Consider the following 21,035-nt stretch of genomic DNA (forward strand, 5'->3'; position numbering starts at 1 on the left):
GGATGTACTAAGCATATCTATAGACCATTGATTTCAGTAGGAATTAAAAAAAATTACAATTGCTTTGTAATGCATGCAATTTGGCTTCTGAAAATTAGCACCTGCATTCAAAGGATATGACACTGGGAGGGGTGCGGATGTAGAAAAAGAATTTAGCTAACATTTTGAGTAGGTTCAGTGTTTGCTTCTGCTCTGTTCCATGCTGTGGACGCTGAAATGAACAAGAAAGGATTATAGGTTTTGAGGATCTGGAGGGGTCTCAGGAAGACATCCTTCAGGGTATTCCTGAAACTACACAAACAAACCAGCAAGTAATCAGTCATTCTAGATGGGAGAAAAGTGTATTTGCATTGGGAGAAAAGTGTATTTGCATGGGAGAATATTGTATATGCATTTGTGTGGGCTGTATAGAAGAAATCAGAAACTGTGATAATTTATATGTTCTGTTTGTCTGATCTTAAAGCCTTTTCAAGAGTTAAAAAAATATCCACTGTGTAATTGGGATTAAACCAAGCAGTGATCATAATGAATTCATTAAGCTACACCTTTTTCAAAAGCGTCACACTTTATTGCAGATACCTTTACTTCAAAATGTTTGTAACAGAGAATGTTTGACTAATCTACATTCAATTAAAGAATAAGACTTCCTGTATTCCACTATGATCTAACTTGGTTTTCTCTTGTGGACTGCTATACTATAGGTATCTACCAAAGATCCCTGTTGTATAAATTTTGTAGCTTTGTAGCTTTGATTGGCAACTGTAATATAAATGAGATTCTGCTTTGCTTAATGATTGTCATTCAGACATTCTTTGTAGTGAACATGAATTTGAACTAATGGCAAGAAAATTAAACATTTCTTCTATTGATTTGTTAATTCTTATTATTATAAAGGCATTTCCTTTAGGGAAATTACATTCTATTCAGGAATTTCTTCTGCAAGGCCAGAATTGATTCTAAATGTGATCACATCTCATCCTTTTGACTGACAATGTTAACACTTTCTGGCAAGATATTTTTTTATACTTTTTTTTTTCTTTTTGTTTGCATTTTCCTCTCCATGTCACTGCTTTCTTTCTCCTTTCACTCCCTTCTCCATTTTGAGTATATGTTTTAAAAACTGTCTATATTTTCTCACCTTTGCTTGTCATTTTCCGTCCTTTGCTTGTTCTGAATCCTTGCTGTAGTCCTGCGGTTTTGTTCCCTGTGGTCCATATTGTAGCCCAGACCTTTCTACTCATCTGTGCCTCCTTTTTCTTTCCTTAGTTTCTTTGTTCACTCCAACAGACTTTTTCATTTCTACTTCGTTTGCTTCCAGGTTCCCTACACATGTTGTATTTAATACTGTCCTCTGCCTACCCCTAAAGCCATAGTTCTTATGCACTTAAAGCAATTCAGACGTTTTTACCCATTTCCTATCCCTTCTGCTCCTCTCCAATACTATGTGATCCCCTTTCAACTTATACTTTTATCTTCCACCACCCCACCCCACCCCCCGCCCTGGGGAGTATTGATTAAGGATATTTACTTAAGGAGAAATATGTTCCTCTTAGATTTTAATATTTTAAGTACCATTTGCAAAGTAGTTGTGTTGATCGGTCATTCACTTACATTTGTTGGTCTAAGCTATCGTTAGTCTTACACTTACCCATATTCATAGGTTTCAGAGTGTTGGCATGAATTTGTTGACCTTGTCTAATCTATCTGTCAAACTGATCTACTTCTTAGAACAACTAACATGCCCATAAGAACCAGACATTATTAATGTCTGTGATAATTGATTTTCCACAGAGTATGAAAGCTAGCTAGGGTTACACATTGGAAAAACTTTGTGAAACAAAGCTATGCTACCAAAAGGCAGAACAGGGGAATATGGAGATGTTTTTGTCTTTCAAGGCACTATTTTAACAATGATTAATTGCATTATTCTTATATTCTGTGAATCTAGTAGGTTCTTTTTACAAGTTAGTTATTTTCTTTTTGTCTTTTCTTAAATTCTGTTAATAACCATTTAATTCTCTGACTAGCCAAGGTCTTGCTGTAACTAGATGGGTTTGTGATTATGTCATGCTTGAAAAGGCATGAATAACCAGCATGAACAGAGGAATTATGAGTGCAATACACGTTGTGTTAGAGCTCCTATTAGTGTGTCTGAGTTAGAAGCAGAAATGCCTTGTTTTTATCTTTGATTGCTGAACTTTCCTTATTGGCTTCTTTTCATTTTTCTAGACTTTCCACCCCCATCCTCCCCCTCAAAATGATTCTAAAGTGTACAAGTAAGAGAAGACCTAGGGGAAAAAAAAAACCAAAACCAAAAAACTTTTCTGTTATCAAGCCAGCTTGGTGAAACTTCTTTAACTGACTCCTTTTTTTCTATTGTCTCCTTTAAAAGGTTCATCATCTTTGTCTCAGATTCAGACTTAGAAGAACAATAAGAGTCTTGTTTACTGAATTCCTAATTTATAGGAGGGGGGGTTTGCTCTTCTTTTTTGGTTTCTTGCCACCAAAGTTCTTCAGAAATTTTTCTTTTGAAAGCTGACAGAGAATCTGTCTTTTGCCTGTCTGTGTGAAAGATTCGTTAACAAAAGCTAACCAACAGCCTTTGTTAGAGCATCCTTCCTTTCTGCTGCTGTGATTGAGCTTTTGAAGATCCCCTGATCATTTCATTAGATGAGAGGACTTCCGTGTCATAAAGCAGAATGATTAGACTTGGGATTGAAACCAGACATGTGAAAAATCAATGTGAGTTTTGCCATTGACTTCAGCAGCCCAGTCTCTTCTGTTTCCTTCTTTGCTTACAGGATTCATTCTGTATGTTGTCTTCCATTCCTTCCCAGCTACCTAATCTAAGAAGGAAGTGCACAGTGCAAAATGTAGGGACAAGACCACTGATTGACATGACCTGAGTGTAAAGACAGAGCCTGTATCACTCTGCCACATGAACACCTTGGGAACATTAGCTAAACTCACTTGTCTTACATGTTTTCCAGTATGTTTTATTCCCTATCTGTAAAGCATGGGTGATTTTTTATTCCCCATGATTTTTGGACATTGTGAATGTAAATGTCTACAAAACACCTAGTAGTAGATTATGTGGCAGTGGAAATATATAAATACCTGAAATTAAAATAATTCAGGACTTCACCTGAAATTATTTGAGAACTTTGAGATTTATTTCGCCCTCTGCTTCATACTTCATCAGGAATGGAAAATGTTGTTCAATTGTTTGGATTGATTTATTTTTTTCCCTAAATTCATTACTTAATCAGTGCTAAATTTAAATGTACATCAAAGAGAATAACATAAAGGGGCTGATTAGTTCAATTATACCACCCACACCTAGAAATAATCTTATTACACTAGGAATCTGAAACAATGTTTTAAAATCAAAGAAAACAATCTGTTCACCTTTTATCCATTATGTTCTTCTAGTTTCAGATATTTCTGTGATTTATTTCAAACTAAGGAATAAAAATAGCATTCATTTCAGTTTGCCATGAATTGCAGTCTCTGGTATTTTAAAAATGTATAATACTGTGCTGATTACTCTTTGTTTAAAAGGATGGTAATCTGTGCGTACTATCGCAGTTGGAGGCCTGCGATAGTTCCCACCTGCCAGCTATTTTCTCACTGTATCTCTGGGCAAGTAGTTTTTCATTTTGCTTTTTAAGTTATCTGACATAAAGAATAAATAATATAATAATGCCTACTCTGCAAAAGCTGTGCATTACTTTGCCTGCCCCTACATTGTTTGACCATGCCTTTTACAGAAAGGTCTGAGCATATTCACCCACTCAATTCTAGCAATGTACCTGACAAACTTAAGTATAGGAGCCTATCCATCTTCCTGAAATGTTTACATTGGTTTCAGACTCTGCTGTGCAGATCTGTGAGGGGCTATGGATTGTATGTAAAGTTTTCACAGAAGGCAACTGAAGAAATCAGGTTCTAATATATATTAGACAAAATAGATGAGTTTTCTGAAAAGGATAACATGTTAGCTGGAAATATATCTGGGGCTCTGTAGTCTGTAAAGCAAGAATAATGTACATCCTGGTATAGACTTTTTTACTCCCAGAAATAAGCAGGCCTACTTGAGATCTGAATCAAACCAACCCACTTGCTGGAGCCACCTCTCCCTCCCTTTGACTATAGACAAGCTTAGGGTGATCCAGCTTTTAACTTAACCAAGGAGCTCAAGTGCATTCTTTTCCATGGGAAGAATTGAAGGGCCTTGTAAGAATTAATAATACTCAGATACCAGGCTAATCTAAAGTGCTTTTGTAATCCTCTCTAAATGTATATCTGCAGAAAAGTAACAGAGTTTTTTTTCTTCATCTCCTCCCTGTCCTTCTCCCTGCCAGTCTCCCTATTTGCAAAGAAGATGCAATGGTTTGCTAAGGAATCCTGTTTTGAATACTTTACTCCTTCACCGATCATCCTGTTACTCCCCTTCCTGAGGTCTCCTGACTGAATCAAGTCACTGGATTTAGAACATTTTCAGAAGCCAGGATGCTATTGATCCAGAGCTGACCTTTTTTGAAGACTGACTGTAGTTGCAATATATTTTAGCCTTCCATCTCTGTTAGGTTAGGGATAAAATTTCCCAAATACCATACAGGATGTTTTGGAAGGTAAAGTCTATTTTAGTTTCAGTAAGAAGCCAGTGCATAACCTGGTAAATTGGCAAGACTGTATTTTGGAGACTGTGATAAAAACGGGGTGCTGCAGGAGGTTTGGCTGGACTGTAGAAACTGTCAACCTGAGGCATGTTCTAGGAAACAGGATCCATCTATATTTTCCTGAACTTTAGATTCTTCTTAAAGCTTATAAAGAACCCCACAGTCTCTGAACAGGTTAAAAGTTCACAAATGTTTATTTTTTCTACAAGCATAGGGAAAAAATTAGAGAGTATTGAGATGATTAATGTTTAAAAAGCAAGGGAAGAAAATCCTAATATGTAGCAGTACAATGGGGGAAGAGTATAGCCAAAATAAATTTCAAGAAGCCTTTATTTAACATTTGGCACTGCTCAAAAGAGTGGATAAATGTGGACACAACTTAATGTGCTCAGAATTATATTTCACTTTTGACCCATGCACTTCATTGGAATGCCAGGGTATGGCCCTCTTATATGTCCTTGGTGGTCAGATATTTTCAAAACTTTCTAAAATGAGATTTTAATGCACCTGTGTCATCCGTCCCTGTGGTCCATCTGTGTCCATCCGTGTTGTCCCCTGTGCCCCTCCCCAATAAAGGGTTATTGAAATTGTATGCAATGCTCAGTTTATTTTTAAATGTTACTGCAAGCTAACACATGCTTGAATACTCTGGTTTTATACAACTCTTCTTTTTGTAATGAGTTTCCCCCTTATACTAACAAAAGTGTTGGGGAGGTTAGTGACTCAATTTCAGGGATTCCCAGCTGGTATTTAACAATTTAAATCTATGCTGTGACAAGCTATGGAACTGTTGTTTCCCATTTATATTTTCTGTGTCAAGTGCACATCTGCATTGTTTTGAAGAGTAAGGAACCTGATTTCCTTCAAGACACAAATCTCAAGGAAACAGTTGATGGTATTTATGAATTTGGCTTAGGGATTCATAAATTACTAGACAACTTCCCTGTTTAATCAAAGGACTGAAAAATATATTTTTTATTTAAATCTGAGGAAACTCATTAACTTTGTTTATGCTTTCTTGTTGAGATGCTGCTGTGCAAAGCACACACACAAAGAATTTATTTTAAACTAAGCTTTTTAACAAAAGCTTTGAAAAAAATGTGCCAAGTACATCCCTTAATTTGCTACATACGTAAAAAGACCATGAAATAAAATTGTCATCCATTCCAATTAAATAACTGTACTTACAATGGTTGTAATTTATGTTTTGTAAAGCATATACACAACTTTGATAACAAATATTAAAAATTAATCTATCATCGATAGATAACACTAAATTTCATTATTTCAGATAAGACAGTACGTCTTCTAGGAGTTGCTTGGTTTGAAAAAAGTCCTTGGATCACCAGTCTGTCATTCCTCAAGCATGGTTACTGAGTAATGATGAGTTTTCATGATACTACTAAATTTCACTGAAGTGTAGTCAATTTGGGAGGCTCGTAGTTGTTTTATGAATGTGTCCCCTTCTCTCCCCGTCAGCTCACTATTCGAAGGAGATGTAGCATGAACTTATTAACTTCTGACTCAATGGTGGCTGTATGGTCATCAAAGAGGCTTTGTGCAGTGAGTTGGCTTGAACTGGGCATAGGTTCTCCTGTGTGCAGCTCGTGTACAGATTGTGCCAGGCTTGTCATTTTGACCTTTTGGGCATTGGGTTTACCATGCTGTTGCTGTAAATAATATCTAGGGCTTATTTTTGTACTCTCTGGAGCTGTCTTACCTAGCTGACTTGTTTCATGTAATATTTATGTACTGGCATGTTTACTGTGAGCTTGTTTGAGCACTGCTAACCAGCAAATTGTAGAAGGTCTGGGGTTTTTTGGAGAAGGCTACAGAGAATTATAACCTGTGCTAGAGTTTGTTACGTATCGCAGTAAGAAAGGCACTCCGACTCCATAAGGTATTGTTTAAGATACCTTTTACTGGAAATTACACAAGAAGGAAGAAGGGGACAGCACAGATAATCTTATGTCTCTTCAGAGGCTGACAACATTCAGTTGTGCAGCATCAGATGGACCTCTAATCAGGGCACAGCAGGCTGCCTGGATCCTCTCTGTGCTGAGGTTCACCAGCGTTACAGCCTTCAGACCTCTTACAGGATTTTCGTAGAAGTGACACTGTGGGTCATTTTGACTGTCAAGCAAAAGGATGTTCACAGGAGAACTTTAAGACACTCAGGCGGCACACTGGCCAGGCACTGCGGGTGAGCCTGGCCACATATTTCCTATGTGGCAAATCGAATGTTGCTACTGCTAATCTGGGCTCACCCTGTCCTGAAAGTAAAGTTCATGGTATCAGTCTGTGCTCTATTTAGTCTGCAGTACCAGCTGCACTCATTTTGAATGTGTAATGTGTATAACATAATTTTACCCCTAAATAACTTTCTGGTTATTTTTTTTTTCCATTGAGCTGATACACTGGTAACTTTTGAAGTTAGTTTATACTTAACTGGATATATTTTAGCCATATGATCTTTAGCTAACTCTTCAGTTTAGTAACTAAGCTTTTAAGGTTTAGCTACAAATGTCCCATTAATGCTCTCTTCCTTCAGTACCCAGTGATAAACTAAAAGCAGCACTTCCCACAAAATGTCTTCTAGGATCGAGGGTTTAGAAACCCTGACCTCATTGCAGTGAGTGCTTGCTGATGTTACATGGACAATTCCCTCAGCAGGCGGTTTGCACTCTCTGCGACAGCTCTGTCTTGAAGAAATGTGAGGAGCACCGGGGCAGCCCCAGCCATCAGCCCTGGGCACCTCCCTGAGGATGAGCTGGATGCGGGCCCGACGGTGGGCCCGGCTCAGGGGGCACATGGCCCGGCGGGGCAGGGCTGCGGGGAGCTGGGGTGGGGGGACATGGCCCGGCGGGGCAGGGCTGCGGGGAGCTGGGGTGGGGGGACATGGCCCGGCGGGGCAGGGCTGCGGGGAGCTGGGGTGGGGGGACATGGCCCGGCGGGGCAGGGCTGCGGGGAGCTGGGGTGCAGGGCACATGGCCAGGCGGGGCAGGGCTGCGGGGAGCTGGGGTGGGGGGGACATGGCCCGGCGGGGCAGGGCTGCGGGGAGCTGGGGTGCAGGGCACATGGCCAGGCGGGGCAGGGCTGCGGGGAGCTGGGGTGGGGGGACATGGCCCAGCAGGGCAGGGCTGCGGGGAGCTGGGGTGGGGGGACATGGCCCGGCGGGGCAGGGCTGCGGGGAGCTGGGGTGGGGGGACATGGCCCAGCAGGGCAGGGCTGCGGGGAGCTGGGGTGGGGGGACATGGCCCGGCGGGGCAGGGCTGCGGGGAGCTGGGGTGGGGGGACATGGCCAGGTGGGGCAGGGCTGCGGGGAGCTGGGGTGGGGGGACATGGCCCGGCGGGGCAGGGCTGCGGGGAGCTGGGGTGGGGGGACATGGCCAGGTGGGGCAGGGCTGCGGGGAGCTGGGGTGGGGGGACATGGCCCAGCAGGGCAGGGCTGCGGGGAGCTGGGGTGGGGGGACATGGCCCGGCGGGGCAGGGCTGCGGGGAGCTGGGGTGGGGGGACATGGCCCGGCGGGGCAGGGCTGCGGGGAGCTGGGGTGGGGGGACATGGCCCAGCAGGGCAGGGCTGCGGGGAGCTGGGGTGGGGGGACATGGCCAGGTGGGGCAGGGCTGCGGGGAGCTGGAGACCGGGGCCTGCTGCAGTATTGACAGGGCAGGGGTCTGACAGGCCAGGTGACTGACATGGGGACCTGGGCCATGGGCAGGGTGGAGGCAGCCCTGGGAGGCTGGGCATGGACAGGGAGGGCTGCTGGTGCCCTCAGGGCCCTGTCAGGCTCACAAAACTGCTGAAGGAAATAAAAACATTGCAGGGGAGGAGAACCCAGAGGCTTTTACTGTATGCATGGTTACCAATGCTTGACCAGAGCAGACTCTCAAAGCTCTACAGGACACTGGAAAGGGAAGCATGGCATTTGACTAGGTGAATAGAGGCAATATCCGTAGCACCACCACCTGGCTGCAGCTCTGTAGACCAGCACATTGGCACTGCCGGCAGAGGGGATAGCAGGGAATTTTTGAACGAAACAGGATTTAACTGGAAACCTTACTTTTGTTGAATCCAAAAGGAAAAAGCTTCCCTCAAAGTGCTTTTCAAAGAGCTTTGTGAAAGAGCTTTTCTCAAATGATAACCACCAAATGTTAGATTTTCAGGTCACCACCATCGATATCTGAGACCAGAAGCATTAGGAGTCCTTTGTCTTTGGGACTAACATCCACAGATGGAAACCTTGAGAGCTCCTATCCAAACACAGCTTCCAAGGTTTCCAGACTTATTGGCAGACAGCTGAAGAGGTGAAACTGTGGACGTCCACAGGTTTTCATGGGCTCCTTTCCCATGCCCATGGGAGTCTAGAAGTCCTTTGATGGTTTGACTTAAATGAAGCAGCTGTGGGGCAGGCCTTTGGAGGGTACAGTTGTTAAGAAAATTATATGCTGCTTTTTTTGAAAATAAAAACCCTGCAGCATTTGTGGGTCTTTTTGAGATAGTGGTGGTGAAGTCAAGCGTCAGCTCACAGGCAGTCAGGAATTGTCCTTCAGTCACTTTTGGAGCATCACTTTTGGGCTTATGGAGCCCAAAGGTCATGTGCAACCACAAACCATGGAAGGAGCCAGCGAAGGGTATCTGGGGCAGCATTTGCTAGTGAACCCAGAGCATACACCAAACTGGCTGAGACTCAGGAAACAGGGTTGTGCTGGTTTTGGCTGGGAGAGTTAATTTTCTTCATAGTAGCTGGTACAGGCGATGTTTTGATTCTTAATGAAAACAGTGTTGATAATGCAGAGATGTTTTTGTTACTGCAAAGCAGCACTTGCGCAGCATTTAGGCCTTTTCTGCTCCTCACGCCACCCCTCCAGTGAGCAGGCTGTGGGCGACAAGGAGCTGGGAGGGGACACAGCCAGGACAACTGGTCCCAACTGACCCAAGGGGTATCCCATACCATATAATGTCATGCTCTGCATATAAAGCTGGGGGAAGAAGGAGGAGGAGGGCATGTTTGGAGTGATGGGATTTGTCTTCCCAAGTAACTTACATGTGATGGAGTCCGGCTTTACTGGAGGTGGCTGAACCTCTGATGGGAAGTGCTGAATGAATTCCTTGTTTTGCTTTGCTTGCATGCGCAGCTTTTGCTTTAGCTATTAAAATGCCTTTATCTCAACCTACGGGTCTTCTCACTTTTACCCTTCCTATTCTCTTGCCCACTCCTACACAGGGGGAGCGAGTGAGTGGCTGTGTGGGGCTGATCTGCCAGCTGGGGTTAACCATGACAGTCCTAACAACAGCCATTTCAGCTCTTGAGCATAGTAATATAAACATGAACTCACTGGGTTTGTAAATCATTCTTTTCCACAAGAAAAGTTTTTAGAGTGTCTACAAGTTTTGTTGTCTACATACATAGCTAAATATGTGAAGCTTTGTATTTTTTTCCTTCTCTGCAAGTTATTTCATGAAAAGGAATTGTTCATGTCTCAGCTATAATTTTGTTTGATGTGTGCAGTATCTGTACACAAGTCTGCATTGGAAAAGCAACATATTGAAAAGCGGCCTTCTAGAGAAGCCAAGGAATACTTGCTCTGTGTATTAAAAGATCTTCCTACTTAAAAGTTGATTATTTTTGTTCTTCAAAAAAATGAGAAACCATTTGGTTAAAAATAAGTAAGGAATCTTTCACAGAACCACTGAATTATTAATGGAAACCTTGAGTCTAGACTGTTTTGATGGATAAAACTAATTTCTCTCTGTCTCCCTGAGATATTTATATCATCTGTCTAAACAGCATGAATCACATTTAAAATTATATCAACTTGTGCCACCTCAGGGGTAACAAACTGGAGCTGATTCAACTGAGTGTTGCTTTCCTTGATTTTAATTATTCACGGTATCTAATTGATTTTTATTACAACTGACTTTGTTCACTTTACAGGGAATTTGAATTCATAGCCAAGGGGGGGAGAAAGGAAATGCTACTAATTACCGGTATAATTTCTTTCCTTATATTTTGTACCTTTTTAATACAGGTAGAGGAAAAATGCATATTGTCTTTGATTTTTAAAGTATGTGTATGTACATAGACACAAACTTATTTATACTAATTACACATATGCAGTAATAAAACATGCAGTTTTTTACATATATAAATGTGGGGCTTATGTACTCTTCATGTAAGAGACTTCAGCTATGAAAAAAAATTTGGCCTCAGAGTACTGTCTATTACATAAAAGTGCTAAAACCTTGTGTTGCAAGTGGAAAGAATGAAAACATGAAATTTTCATGTCTTGCACATTATTTTTTCTAAATATTAACCCAAAAAAGATTTCAGAATTTGCCATGAGATGAACTTCCAAAACAATGTTTTAAGTCAACTCAAACCTTTTGATTTTAAAAAAGAAATATTCCATATTATACAATTTTCATTTGTTTGCTGAAAAGCTTGGTTTCTAATGCCTTCTTTGGAGTTTAAGCAGAAGCAGGATGGAGGTGTAGAAAGGGCTACACAACCATAATACCTGATACACAAAGTTGTGTGCAGAGAAATTTTAAGAGCACGGGAGACAATCTCACCTACATCTGTTTCTTGCTGTGACTGATCTTCAGTACTTCATAGAACACTGAGAGAGAAAAAAAATTTAAAAAATTAAGGTGATGGACCATGTAACAGAGTAAAAGTCCTCCCTGACCTCTTTCAGAAATTGTTGTTCTGAAGTTCTGAAATACAGAATTAGTGTGTATTAAAACCAACCTATGACCAGTATGTGTCATTAAAGTCTTTTATAAGCATTACTGTAATTTAAATTCTAGTCTTGGCAGTGGAATTGCAATTGACAGTAAATGTAGTTTTAAATTTCAAGACTAAGTAAAATCATGTATGATGACTTCTTTAGATAGAGGAAGATAACTGTAGTTTCAGCAGTGAAGAGTATTTCTTTTATTCCCCTCCCACCCCCCCCACCCCCCAACTTAAAGAAATTAAGTAAAAATTTTAATTCTTTAAACACGGTCTGATGTTTTTATCTTCCTGAAATAGTTTTCTATCAATATTCTTTAATTAGTTTTAATGTCTATAATACCTTCTGGGGGCCACATTTTGATTTTTTTTTAATTTCAGTTTAATTTTTTAGTCTATTTCCATTTCTAAAGATACTGATTTTAATGCATTGTTTGATCTGATCCATACTTTCTTATTTCTGTTAGTGAAATAACAATTTGTATCCAATGAGACCACATTACTTACAGATCATGTATGATGCTTACACAAACTTTGTTTTCTTAAATTCTGCAAATCTCCAAATTTTGTGACTACTTTAAAATAAACTCATTCGCTTTACTTTAGAATCAAACTCAGGATATGTTTAGAAGATTTTGAAACTATGTTATTCACATTGACTCAAGTGATGCAGAATGCGCCAAAGTATTAAGTTCCTTAGGTCAACATGAAACAAAAGAGGTTATTGCCTGAAGTAGTATTGCAGAGCATGTATAACAGAAATATCCATTACACTTAGTTGATTTATAACCTGAAAATTAGATAACATCAGTAGTCACACCCACCACTGGCATATTTTTTTACATTTTAATGTGGGTTCTGATTGATTTTTTCTCTTTAGAACACTATTGAGTATTTGTTTACTAAAACATGTGGTAAACAATCCCTGCAACATGTAGCACAAGTGCAATAGGATTTTGGGGGTGTGTGTGTGTGTGTGTGTGTGTTTTGGTTTGGTTTTGGTGTTGGTTTTTTTTTTGCTTTATCTACTAGAGGGCTTTTCCTTAAGAAGTATATACAGGAGTTTGGCTTGTTTTTATCCATACCTCTGTTTGAGTTATGATTTAACACCATGTGATGGTTTTGTTGTTAAAGTCCATCCAGTAATAACTAAATCACGATTATTTGTCACCACTTCTTGTTTTAATTCTGAAAATCCATTTCAGATGGACTTAGAGGAGTGGGAGAATCCAGTCACTGAAGAGTGCTGAGAGACAAACCATGTAATAGATCCTGTGTGCTCTTGTCACAGTGACTCAGTCACTCTCTCAAGATGCCTAAATGCTAGTGCTGAATGTTTGTATCTGTTGTTCTGGGATACTTCAAGGTCTGGATACTCTAAATAAACACAGAGAAATGGGCTTAATGTAAGAACATCTAAGTTGGTTTTTTTTTTAGTTTTTAATAACCTTTTGAGAAATAAATAAGATTAAATTTCTTTTCCTCCCTAAAGGCCTCTGGACTTACTCTGTTGCTTTGAAAATCTCTGATGCAGTTCTTATTAGGGCTGTGTTTTGTTGATAAAGGGGCTTCAGTGGCAAATTTAGCTGGAAATGTTCTACTACCATTAAGCAGCTGTTTTTTCTCAAATTTCCCCCCCCCCCCCTTTTTTTTTTTTGAGGTCTTTCTAAATTCAGAACTGTCCCTTTAAACAATCTCTAGTTTAGCCTCATAGTATCAGCATAGAGAGAGAAGGAAGTAATTGTGATGTGAAGGAAGAGCCAGTATTTTTGTGAAAACCCCAGCATTGCTGAACCTAATTTCAGTAGGGACAAAATCCCTAGGGTATGCTATAGGCTCTAGATGTCTGGCTTTCATCGGAAGTAACACAGCATAAACAACCAAGTCTCCAACCTTAAAGAGAGATTCATTTCAAGCATACTGACATAGAAAAAAAGGTAATAATACCAACTTTTCAGAAACCACAAGTTTTTCAGAAACTGCAACTCCAACAGTTCTGAAAAAGATTCAGAAATATGCTTCAACTAAATGCAAGGCATAGTTATTGCGAATCTCAAATGCAGCTAAACAGAATAGGCCATTTTGCTAATCTTACCCTCGTGTAATCTGAAATACTTTCACTAGCTTTACATTTGTATAATGTAACAGAACCTGCTTCATTAGCTGCAGGAAAGCAAGTCCTGCAGTTGGAAAGAACTATTACAAACATCTTCACTGTGCTGGTCTAGGTTGAAAGGGTAGAACAACGCTTTAATTTTTACTTTCCCCAAATTTTCAACTCTTATAACCCAATTATCCTAGCTAACATCCCAATTTAAAGAGGGAATCCATAATAACGAATTCTTCATATTTCTTCACCTATTTCATGAAGTGTTTTTTAGATTTGAAAAGTACTTCATGAATCACTCAGTGGTTGCTAAAAATGAATAGTAATGAGCCCAATTCAATTATCATACCAGCTGCTGATTTCCTTCTGATGGCTGACTTTATGCTATAGAGAGGAATTCTTATGCTAATTCTCACCTGTCTGTAGCAAATTGATTCCATTCCCATTTTAAAATGAGGACTGCCCTCAGTTGTGTTCTTACATAGAATAATTGGGGTTTAGTTATCAAAAATAAGTGACAGTGAGGACATCTGAGTGTATTTTAATGTCTGGTCAAACAGCCTGGATCTTTGTACTCCAATAAGAGACTTAGTTTGCAGTGAGAGTTACTGTGCTATAACTAATGCTGCACAAACACATTCACAGGTATTTTACCAAAGGCAGTATCTCCAATCGTGTTGACTTAAGGAGCCAAGAATTTTTTAAGAGCTTGGTCCTTTCAGTTTAACAAGCATATGATTATAGTTTCACAATTGCCCCTAGACAGGGAGTGCTCTTTTCACCTTACTGAGAAAAAGGGTGAATGTAATTTCAAAGATACTTTACCTTGTTGGTTTGTGGGTTTTTTTTGGTGTGTGTTTGTTTTTCAAACTAGCTATCCTTCATCATGCATAACATCTGAAAGCTCTCAAACCCCAAGAAATTTGTCCTTACCAAAAATTCTCTGACAAAGTTCATTTTCAGCTTTATAAAGAAGATAATTTGAGCTCATTTCTTGGAGCCTTGGTGTTGTTGTCCTGTGCCAGAGATTATCCAGAAAATGGAAGATCCAAGAGTTGAATGCCGTCACCCTTCTGTCAGTTTGAGCTCTTAACCTCAAGATCAGTCTTTTCTTATTTTTCTTTTCTGCTAAGTGTTTTGAAGGTCTGCATTTTTATGTCCCACCATTGCACAGTAGAAAAGATAATTACAACACATAGACATGCATATATATATTCACGCACGCTCTTAGTAGGTAATAAACCAAGTCATTTGTTTTGACTGTTTGCATTGCCTATGGAATGTTTAACCACTAGGATGTAGCAGAGCTTTCAGCCATAGTGAACATTAGTATGAAACAAAAAAATCAGCCAAAACTGCTATGAAGTGAAGAGAATCTTTTCCAGTGGGAAGCACAGAAATAGGAATAGCACTGCTCAGTGCTACAATTTCTGTAGGCACATAGAGATGGAAGCAATGTTCAAATTCAGTTTCTGGTTTACCCAATAATTACGTAATATAATTGTTTTCATAAAGTGATGGAGTTTAACCTATATTTAAGCTGATATCCTCCTTTTATATTCAAAGTGCTTCAGAATATTTTAAACCTGACATAGATTATTGTGTAGATCAGTGAAGCAAAAGAAAATAAATGAATGAATCCTTATTTGCATGTATACATGTCTAGTGATACACCAAAGTTCCACCAGTTAAGTGTGTGTATCCTATTCAATCATTGTATGCTTTCCAGTAGTTTAGTGAAGAAAGGCAGCCAACCTCTGAGGACTATTCAGCCTACACAGGACCTGAGTCACTCTGCGGAAGTGCCTGTCTCTCTTGATGGATTACAGCTGGATCACAGTGAAATCAGGCTTCCAAGTTGGTCCTTTGAATACATACAGTTCAGATGTGGATTCAGAACTTTTGTCAGAGATTTTACCTTTATGTCTTTACTCTTGGACATGCAAGAGTATGCAAAGGTATGCAAACATTTAGTAGAAAAATAATTTGTAGAATGCCCTTAGAATCATGAGATGTTTTAGTTCCTAGCCTATTGCAACTTTGCAAGTAACTAAAATTCTTCAAGTGTTTTCCCTGCAAAACTTGACTCATTCTCTGGAGTTTTAGAGACCGAATGGTAATTTTCCAGCATAAATTTGACTCATGACCATTTTACATACGTTGTGTGTAGCATTTCAAATGCAGGTTTACTGCCATTTTTCTGTTCCTACTGATATATCTTCAACGGGTACTGTAGATGAACTGTAGAGGAATTGTAGAGGAATGAAGGCAGGTTAAATAACATTGATAATATACAGCTGTGGGCTGGCTGCAGGGGTGGCAGGTTGGGTGACGTGGATAATGTGCAGCTGTGGCTGGTTCCTGCTAAGTAAATAGCTCTAAGGGGTATGGAAGAGGGGTACTGAATGAAGAGAGACCTGGGAAAAAGCAGAGGGAGGAGAGAGAGAGAGTGCCCTGGATGTAGGGGAGAGAAGGAGAGGTCCCAGGAAAAGAAGGGTGCCTGGATGAGGAGAGGCTGGCTGGAAGAGGAGCCTGGAGAAGGAAGAATCTGGATGCAGCAGAGACAAGAAGCAGGGTGGACTGGCCTGAGGAGGATGAAGAAACAGCATGGACAGCAGATGAACTTTTGAAACCTTGTGGGGGATTGGTGGCTGTACTGGGGCAAGGTGTGGGAGCTACTTATTGAAGTTATCTGGTATGGGGTGGTAAAAGCCTTGTTGCAGCTGCCTAGTTTTGATAGTGCTGTGACAGGGTACAGCTCAGACTCTTTTCAGCTAAAGACTTAGTCACACTATCTTTCCAGGGCTGACATACGTATATGTACATTCAGGCTATTTTTTCCAGCTAGGGAGGCCATAGCCTATGGCATGCTTTTCTTGCCCCTGGTGTGTGACCCTGTGCTTTGTATTTCTACTTTCAATCCACTTTTATTACTTCAGTCCTTCAGACGGTCAGTCTTCTGTATTTTCCATCTTCACCTTTCTACTGAGGGCTTATGGGTTTGCATCACTGGGAAATGTTAGCGTACTCTGAATTTTTGTATCAGTAAAACACATTTGCTTCCAAAAGCTTCCTTTGAAACACCACCAGTAATCATCTATCCCAGTAATATCCCTTTTGGTCCTAATGTTTTTTTCCTTCCCTTAAACCAAGCTGTGATTCTTTTACATTTCTGGAGTACCTTATCCAGATTTTTTTTTCTTCTAAGTGACATGTTATGCAATATATATGATCATATTAACTAGATTTCCTGTGTTCCTTTTCTTAAAATTCTGGTTATCTTATGAAGATAGATGCCAGGTTAATTTGGCATAATGATAGTATTATTTTGGGATAAAGCTGTTATTCATTATATTCCATTTTTCATTACCTCACTGTCTCTAGCTATACAATGTTTCATAATTTGTTTCAAATCCTTGCACATCTTATGAGGTCAGGGCCACTTGTTTTTATGTTGCCTGGATCATGTACATCCCTTTTTCTTAAAGGAAAAAAAGTTAGCTTGCTTATTTTTCAGGTATTTGATTGCCCGCTTGATAGATTCATTAAAAGTCTTTGTTATTAAAGTGGCCTTCCATGCACAAGTATTTTAAGTACTCTTGAGTGGAGATTATGGGGCCTCGCCCTCCTAGTCTAGACACTTCCTTAAAAACAGTTTTATGTCTTTGTTTTGTTCTCATCTTAGATGAGTAATTTTCACTTCCACAGCCTGTATCATTAGCCACACTGCATTTGCCACTGTAGTCAACATCCACATAGTAATTTTATTTTGGACTGTCTGTAAAATATCTTTAGTCTTAACTGCTCTTTGCTGCTTGGTGAAGCCACTCATTTTCCTGTTTTCGTTTTATATGGATGATGAAAGTACATTTTGGTACTTGTAATTATGCAAGATCTGACCCTGCCTAACATTTTCTATTCTCACTTTCTCCTTATATTTTCTGACATCTGACAGTTTTCCTTGCATATTAGTTTCATTTTCCACCCTACAAGGTTTTTGCAGACTCCACATACACTCTCTGAGGTGACTGCTCATCTAGTTGGAAATGGAGCCCTTTGTTATAAAAGGTTTTTCGACGTGTTTGAAGTGGTAGGTTTTTCACAGCCCACTGCCACAAGTCATAATCTTAAACAAATTCTAGCACTTCCTTGAGTCACATTATGTCCCTTATTTTCTGGTTTTTTTTAAAGTTAATTTCTGATTTATTTATGTTTAGCATTTATTCATGTTACAGACATTTAAAACAAAATTGAATGAATGTGTTATCATTTACTCTGAGGTACAGCTTTCCTGACCAACTATTTAGTAAGGTCTTGTAGCTCACTCTTATGTGATGTGTCACATCCTCAGATATCTGGGGCTACCCCTTATGGGAAGAATTTATTTTCTGAGAAGTTACAATATCACCTCACAGTTTTCATAGTTCTATTTACTCCTTAGTTAGTATTTTATAATATATAATTTCTGAATAATAAAGACATTTATATACAACAAAAGGGATCCTACACAAACCTTTCTGAAAGGAATCTGAAACCAATTAGAAAGTTTCGTACTCTAATCTTCTTACACCTTATCACATACTTGGTTTGTAGTTCATCATATCACTATTTTTACCATGAGATTGCTACATGTGAATGTGGGAAGTAAACAAGAGGAGAATTGTATGTCAGACTGACTTGTGGATCTACTGCATCATCTGTGTGACAGAGAAGATACAGTGAGTTATACAAGCTATCACAGGCAGTTTTATGGCCTTCTACACTTCAATATAGTCCTCTCACCAAAATTTTTGGTCAGAATATTGCCATTGCTTTACAATTAAAAAAATATTAAATTGGCAAAATTAGGATACTTTAAGGGTGTGATCAAGGTTAAAATCATTCGTATACTCTTAAAAATCATATTAGTTAAGTACCTTACAGTTCCTTTCAGTTGCATGCAAGAGATCTTCCGTTATTTCTCTGTTTAATTCAGCTAATTTCATTTTTTTATGTTTTCTTGTGAAATAAAGCCAAGAAACTACTCTGTATAACTGCCTTCATGGAAATCTTTTACTCACTTTCTTTAATCAGGCTGTATGAATGATAAGTGAAATTATTTTTGTCCTTCATGCACCGTATGTTAGATTAGTGCATCTCTGAGAGAGTTTAGTGCTGCTGGACCATCAGTACTAACGAGCAGTGGCTTCTGCCTTACTCTGTCATTTAGACATGGGAGTGGGAAAGTCAGTCCTCCTTTTATTAGAGCATCTTTTCTTCTCCACTAGATGTCAAACTGTTAAATCACAAGAGTGCCTAACATGGAGAATGCACAGTCATTGTGATAAGCAATTCCTGAAAGAAAGGGAAAATATAGGCAGATAGTTATGTATTGTCTTTAGGTTTTTTAAGCTACCCTATGGCTTATCACCATTTTCCAGAATGGCTTATGCTGTCACCTGTCAGTGAAACTGAGTAATCACAAGAGGTTTTTTAAATTTATTTTTATTATATATCCTTGTTCTGGTTTTAATTTTTAGTATATATTATATTTTTATTATATATTTTTATCCTACTTTTTTTTTTGTCCTTTACCAACAGAAAGTTGTTCAGCAATTTTTAATGTGGTAGCTCCTGTTTTAAAACAAGAAATGACATGATTATCTCATATATTTTTGAACTTTTTTTTTTTTTTCAGCTGTTGAACTGTACCTTGTCTTAGGACCATCTTGGAAGGCAAACAAAATTTTATTGAGCTGCAAAAGATACTCCTTTTTCTCATTAGAATTTTCTATTTACAATAGTTACTTAAATTCCTTTTTATTGGCAGAAGACTGGGTGTGTATTATCAGGCAGTTGACTCTAACTGCAAGCAATAGATGCATTTAAAATAGACTGCAATAAGATTCTATTTTTGAGATTTAGTGATTGGAAGGGAATCTTTTTCTGTCAATCAGATATACAAATGGTATTTATTTTAAAATTGAATATTCTAGTTTGAAAGATTTGCAATTTTTTTCACATTTACTACCTAGAATTGTAAATGAATGCTGAAGAACTAAGTGATGGAAATTTGCACCTGGAATTTAATGTGGAACATGACACTTAATGTACAACATGGTATAAATTGTCAGTTAATCTGCATGTTTGGGTATTTTTCAAGAAAACTATAGAATTTTTAAAAACAAACTTTCATTACTTTTATACTTCATGCTATCAGATATATTACAAATATATACACAAATAGTGCGTATATATATACACACAGAGATATATTACATGTATATTAAAAATTTTAAGCAATGTATTATACAACCAACAGAAGGTTGAATATATATGTCCTAATAGATTGAGCACCTGCATTGGTTCTTTAAGACACTTCACACATGGCAAATAATCGTAAGTAAATATAGTCCCGTGAGTATCAAAATATACTACGTTGTCAATATTGTGTCAACATTTAAAGACAAAATTCAGTTTTGCAAGCAGGAGCCAAATAGAGTTTAAGTATGTGGGAGAGGGCTGGAGGAACCTGTAGCCAGAGCAGGCTTCAGCAAGAAGGATTTGCACCTCCCAGCAGAGGTAGGAGCTGCAGCTGTTGTTGCATGAGGGAAATACTGCTTGCTGCTGTAGCTGGCCCTCTCCACGTTCCTTTTCATGGGTTGTACCATAATAGCTAATCCTATGTGCATTATATCCTCAGGCTACAGTTTCTAGCAGTTCTTTGCCTACAGCTGGCAAGGAGGTGGATGGAACCTGTGCACTTGGAGTTTTGTTAATAATAATTAACAGTAGACAAATATTGGTATGAGAAAGAGGTGAAAGTAGTAAGAAAGCCCGTTGTTTATACAGGATGTTTTCTGTATTCCTTAAAATAAGAACTCATATATAGACTTACCAAAATTACATACGTTAGATTTCAGTCATAATGATTTCAGATGTCTCCTTATGTTTAAGGGCATATTTATTCACTTCTATTTTTATTGCGTGAGCTACGTTAAGTGAATCTGTTGATCATGTTCATTTAAAACTATAATTGATGGAATCTATTTTAAAAGCTGGATTAGAAAATATCACTTTCTGAATGAAAAAAGGACTTGACACACTCTTTCCTTCCATTGCTAGGCCATGGGAAGTGTGACTGTGGGAAGTGCAAATGTGATGAAGGCTGGTATGGTGAAGCTTGTCAGTATCCAACTACTTGCAATCTTACACGGAAGAAAAGCAATGAAATGTGCAAGAATTCTCAAGATATCATCTGTTCTGGTGCAGGTAAGGTGTCTTTTGTTGCTTTAGAAGGCTTGATGTTCTCCCTGTGTTGAGAATCACTGTAATTTCTTTTCTAATTAGGAATTTTGTAGACTGTTTCAAGAGACTGAGGAATAACTGCATGTATACTAAAATGCTTAATTTTCCTGTAGGCCTGTTCCTGTGTGTATGGTTTGCACTGATTCAGAATGCCTCCTTTAGTACTCTAGTTTATCCATAGCTACTTTAGGTTGATGAAACTGCAGCTGTATCATGTATTTT

The 21,035-nt window shown here is 39.0% G+C and overlaps 1 protein-coding gene across 1 annotated transcript in view; it reads left to right on the plus strand.

Annotated features, from left to right (window-relative positions):
- The window catches only part of ITGBL1 (integrin subunit beta like 1), a 143,116-nt gene that overhangs the window by 41,406 nt on the left and 80,675 nt on the right, over positions 1-21,035 (plus strand). The window contains exon 3 of the mRNA XM_037378052.1: positions 20,631-20,777. Coding sequence (XP_037233949.1) covers positions 20,631-20,777 — 147 coding nt within the window. The remainder of the gene's footprint in view (positions 1-20,630; positions 20,778-21,035) is intronic.

This window comes from Falco rusticolus, chromosome 2 (genome assembly GCF_015220075.1).
Source record: "Falco rusticolus isolate bFalRus1 chromosome 2, bFalRus1.pri, whole genome shotgun sequence".
NCBI lineage: Eukaryota > Metazoa > Chordata > Aves > Falconiformes > Falconidae > Falco > Falco rusticolus.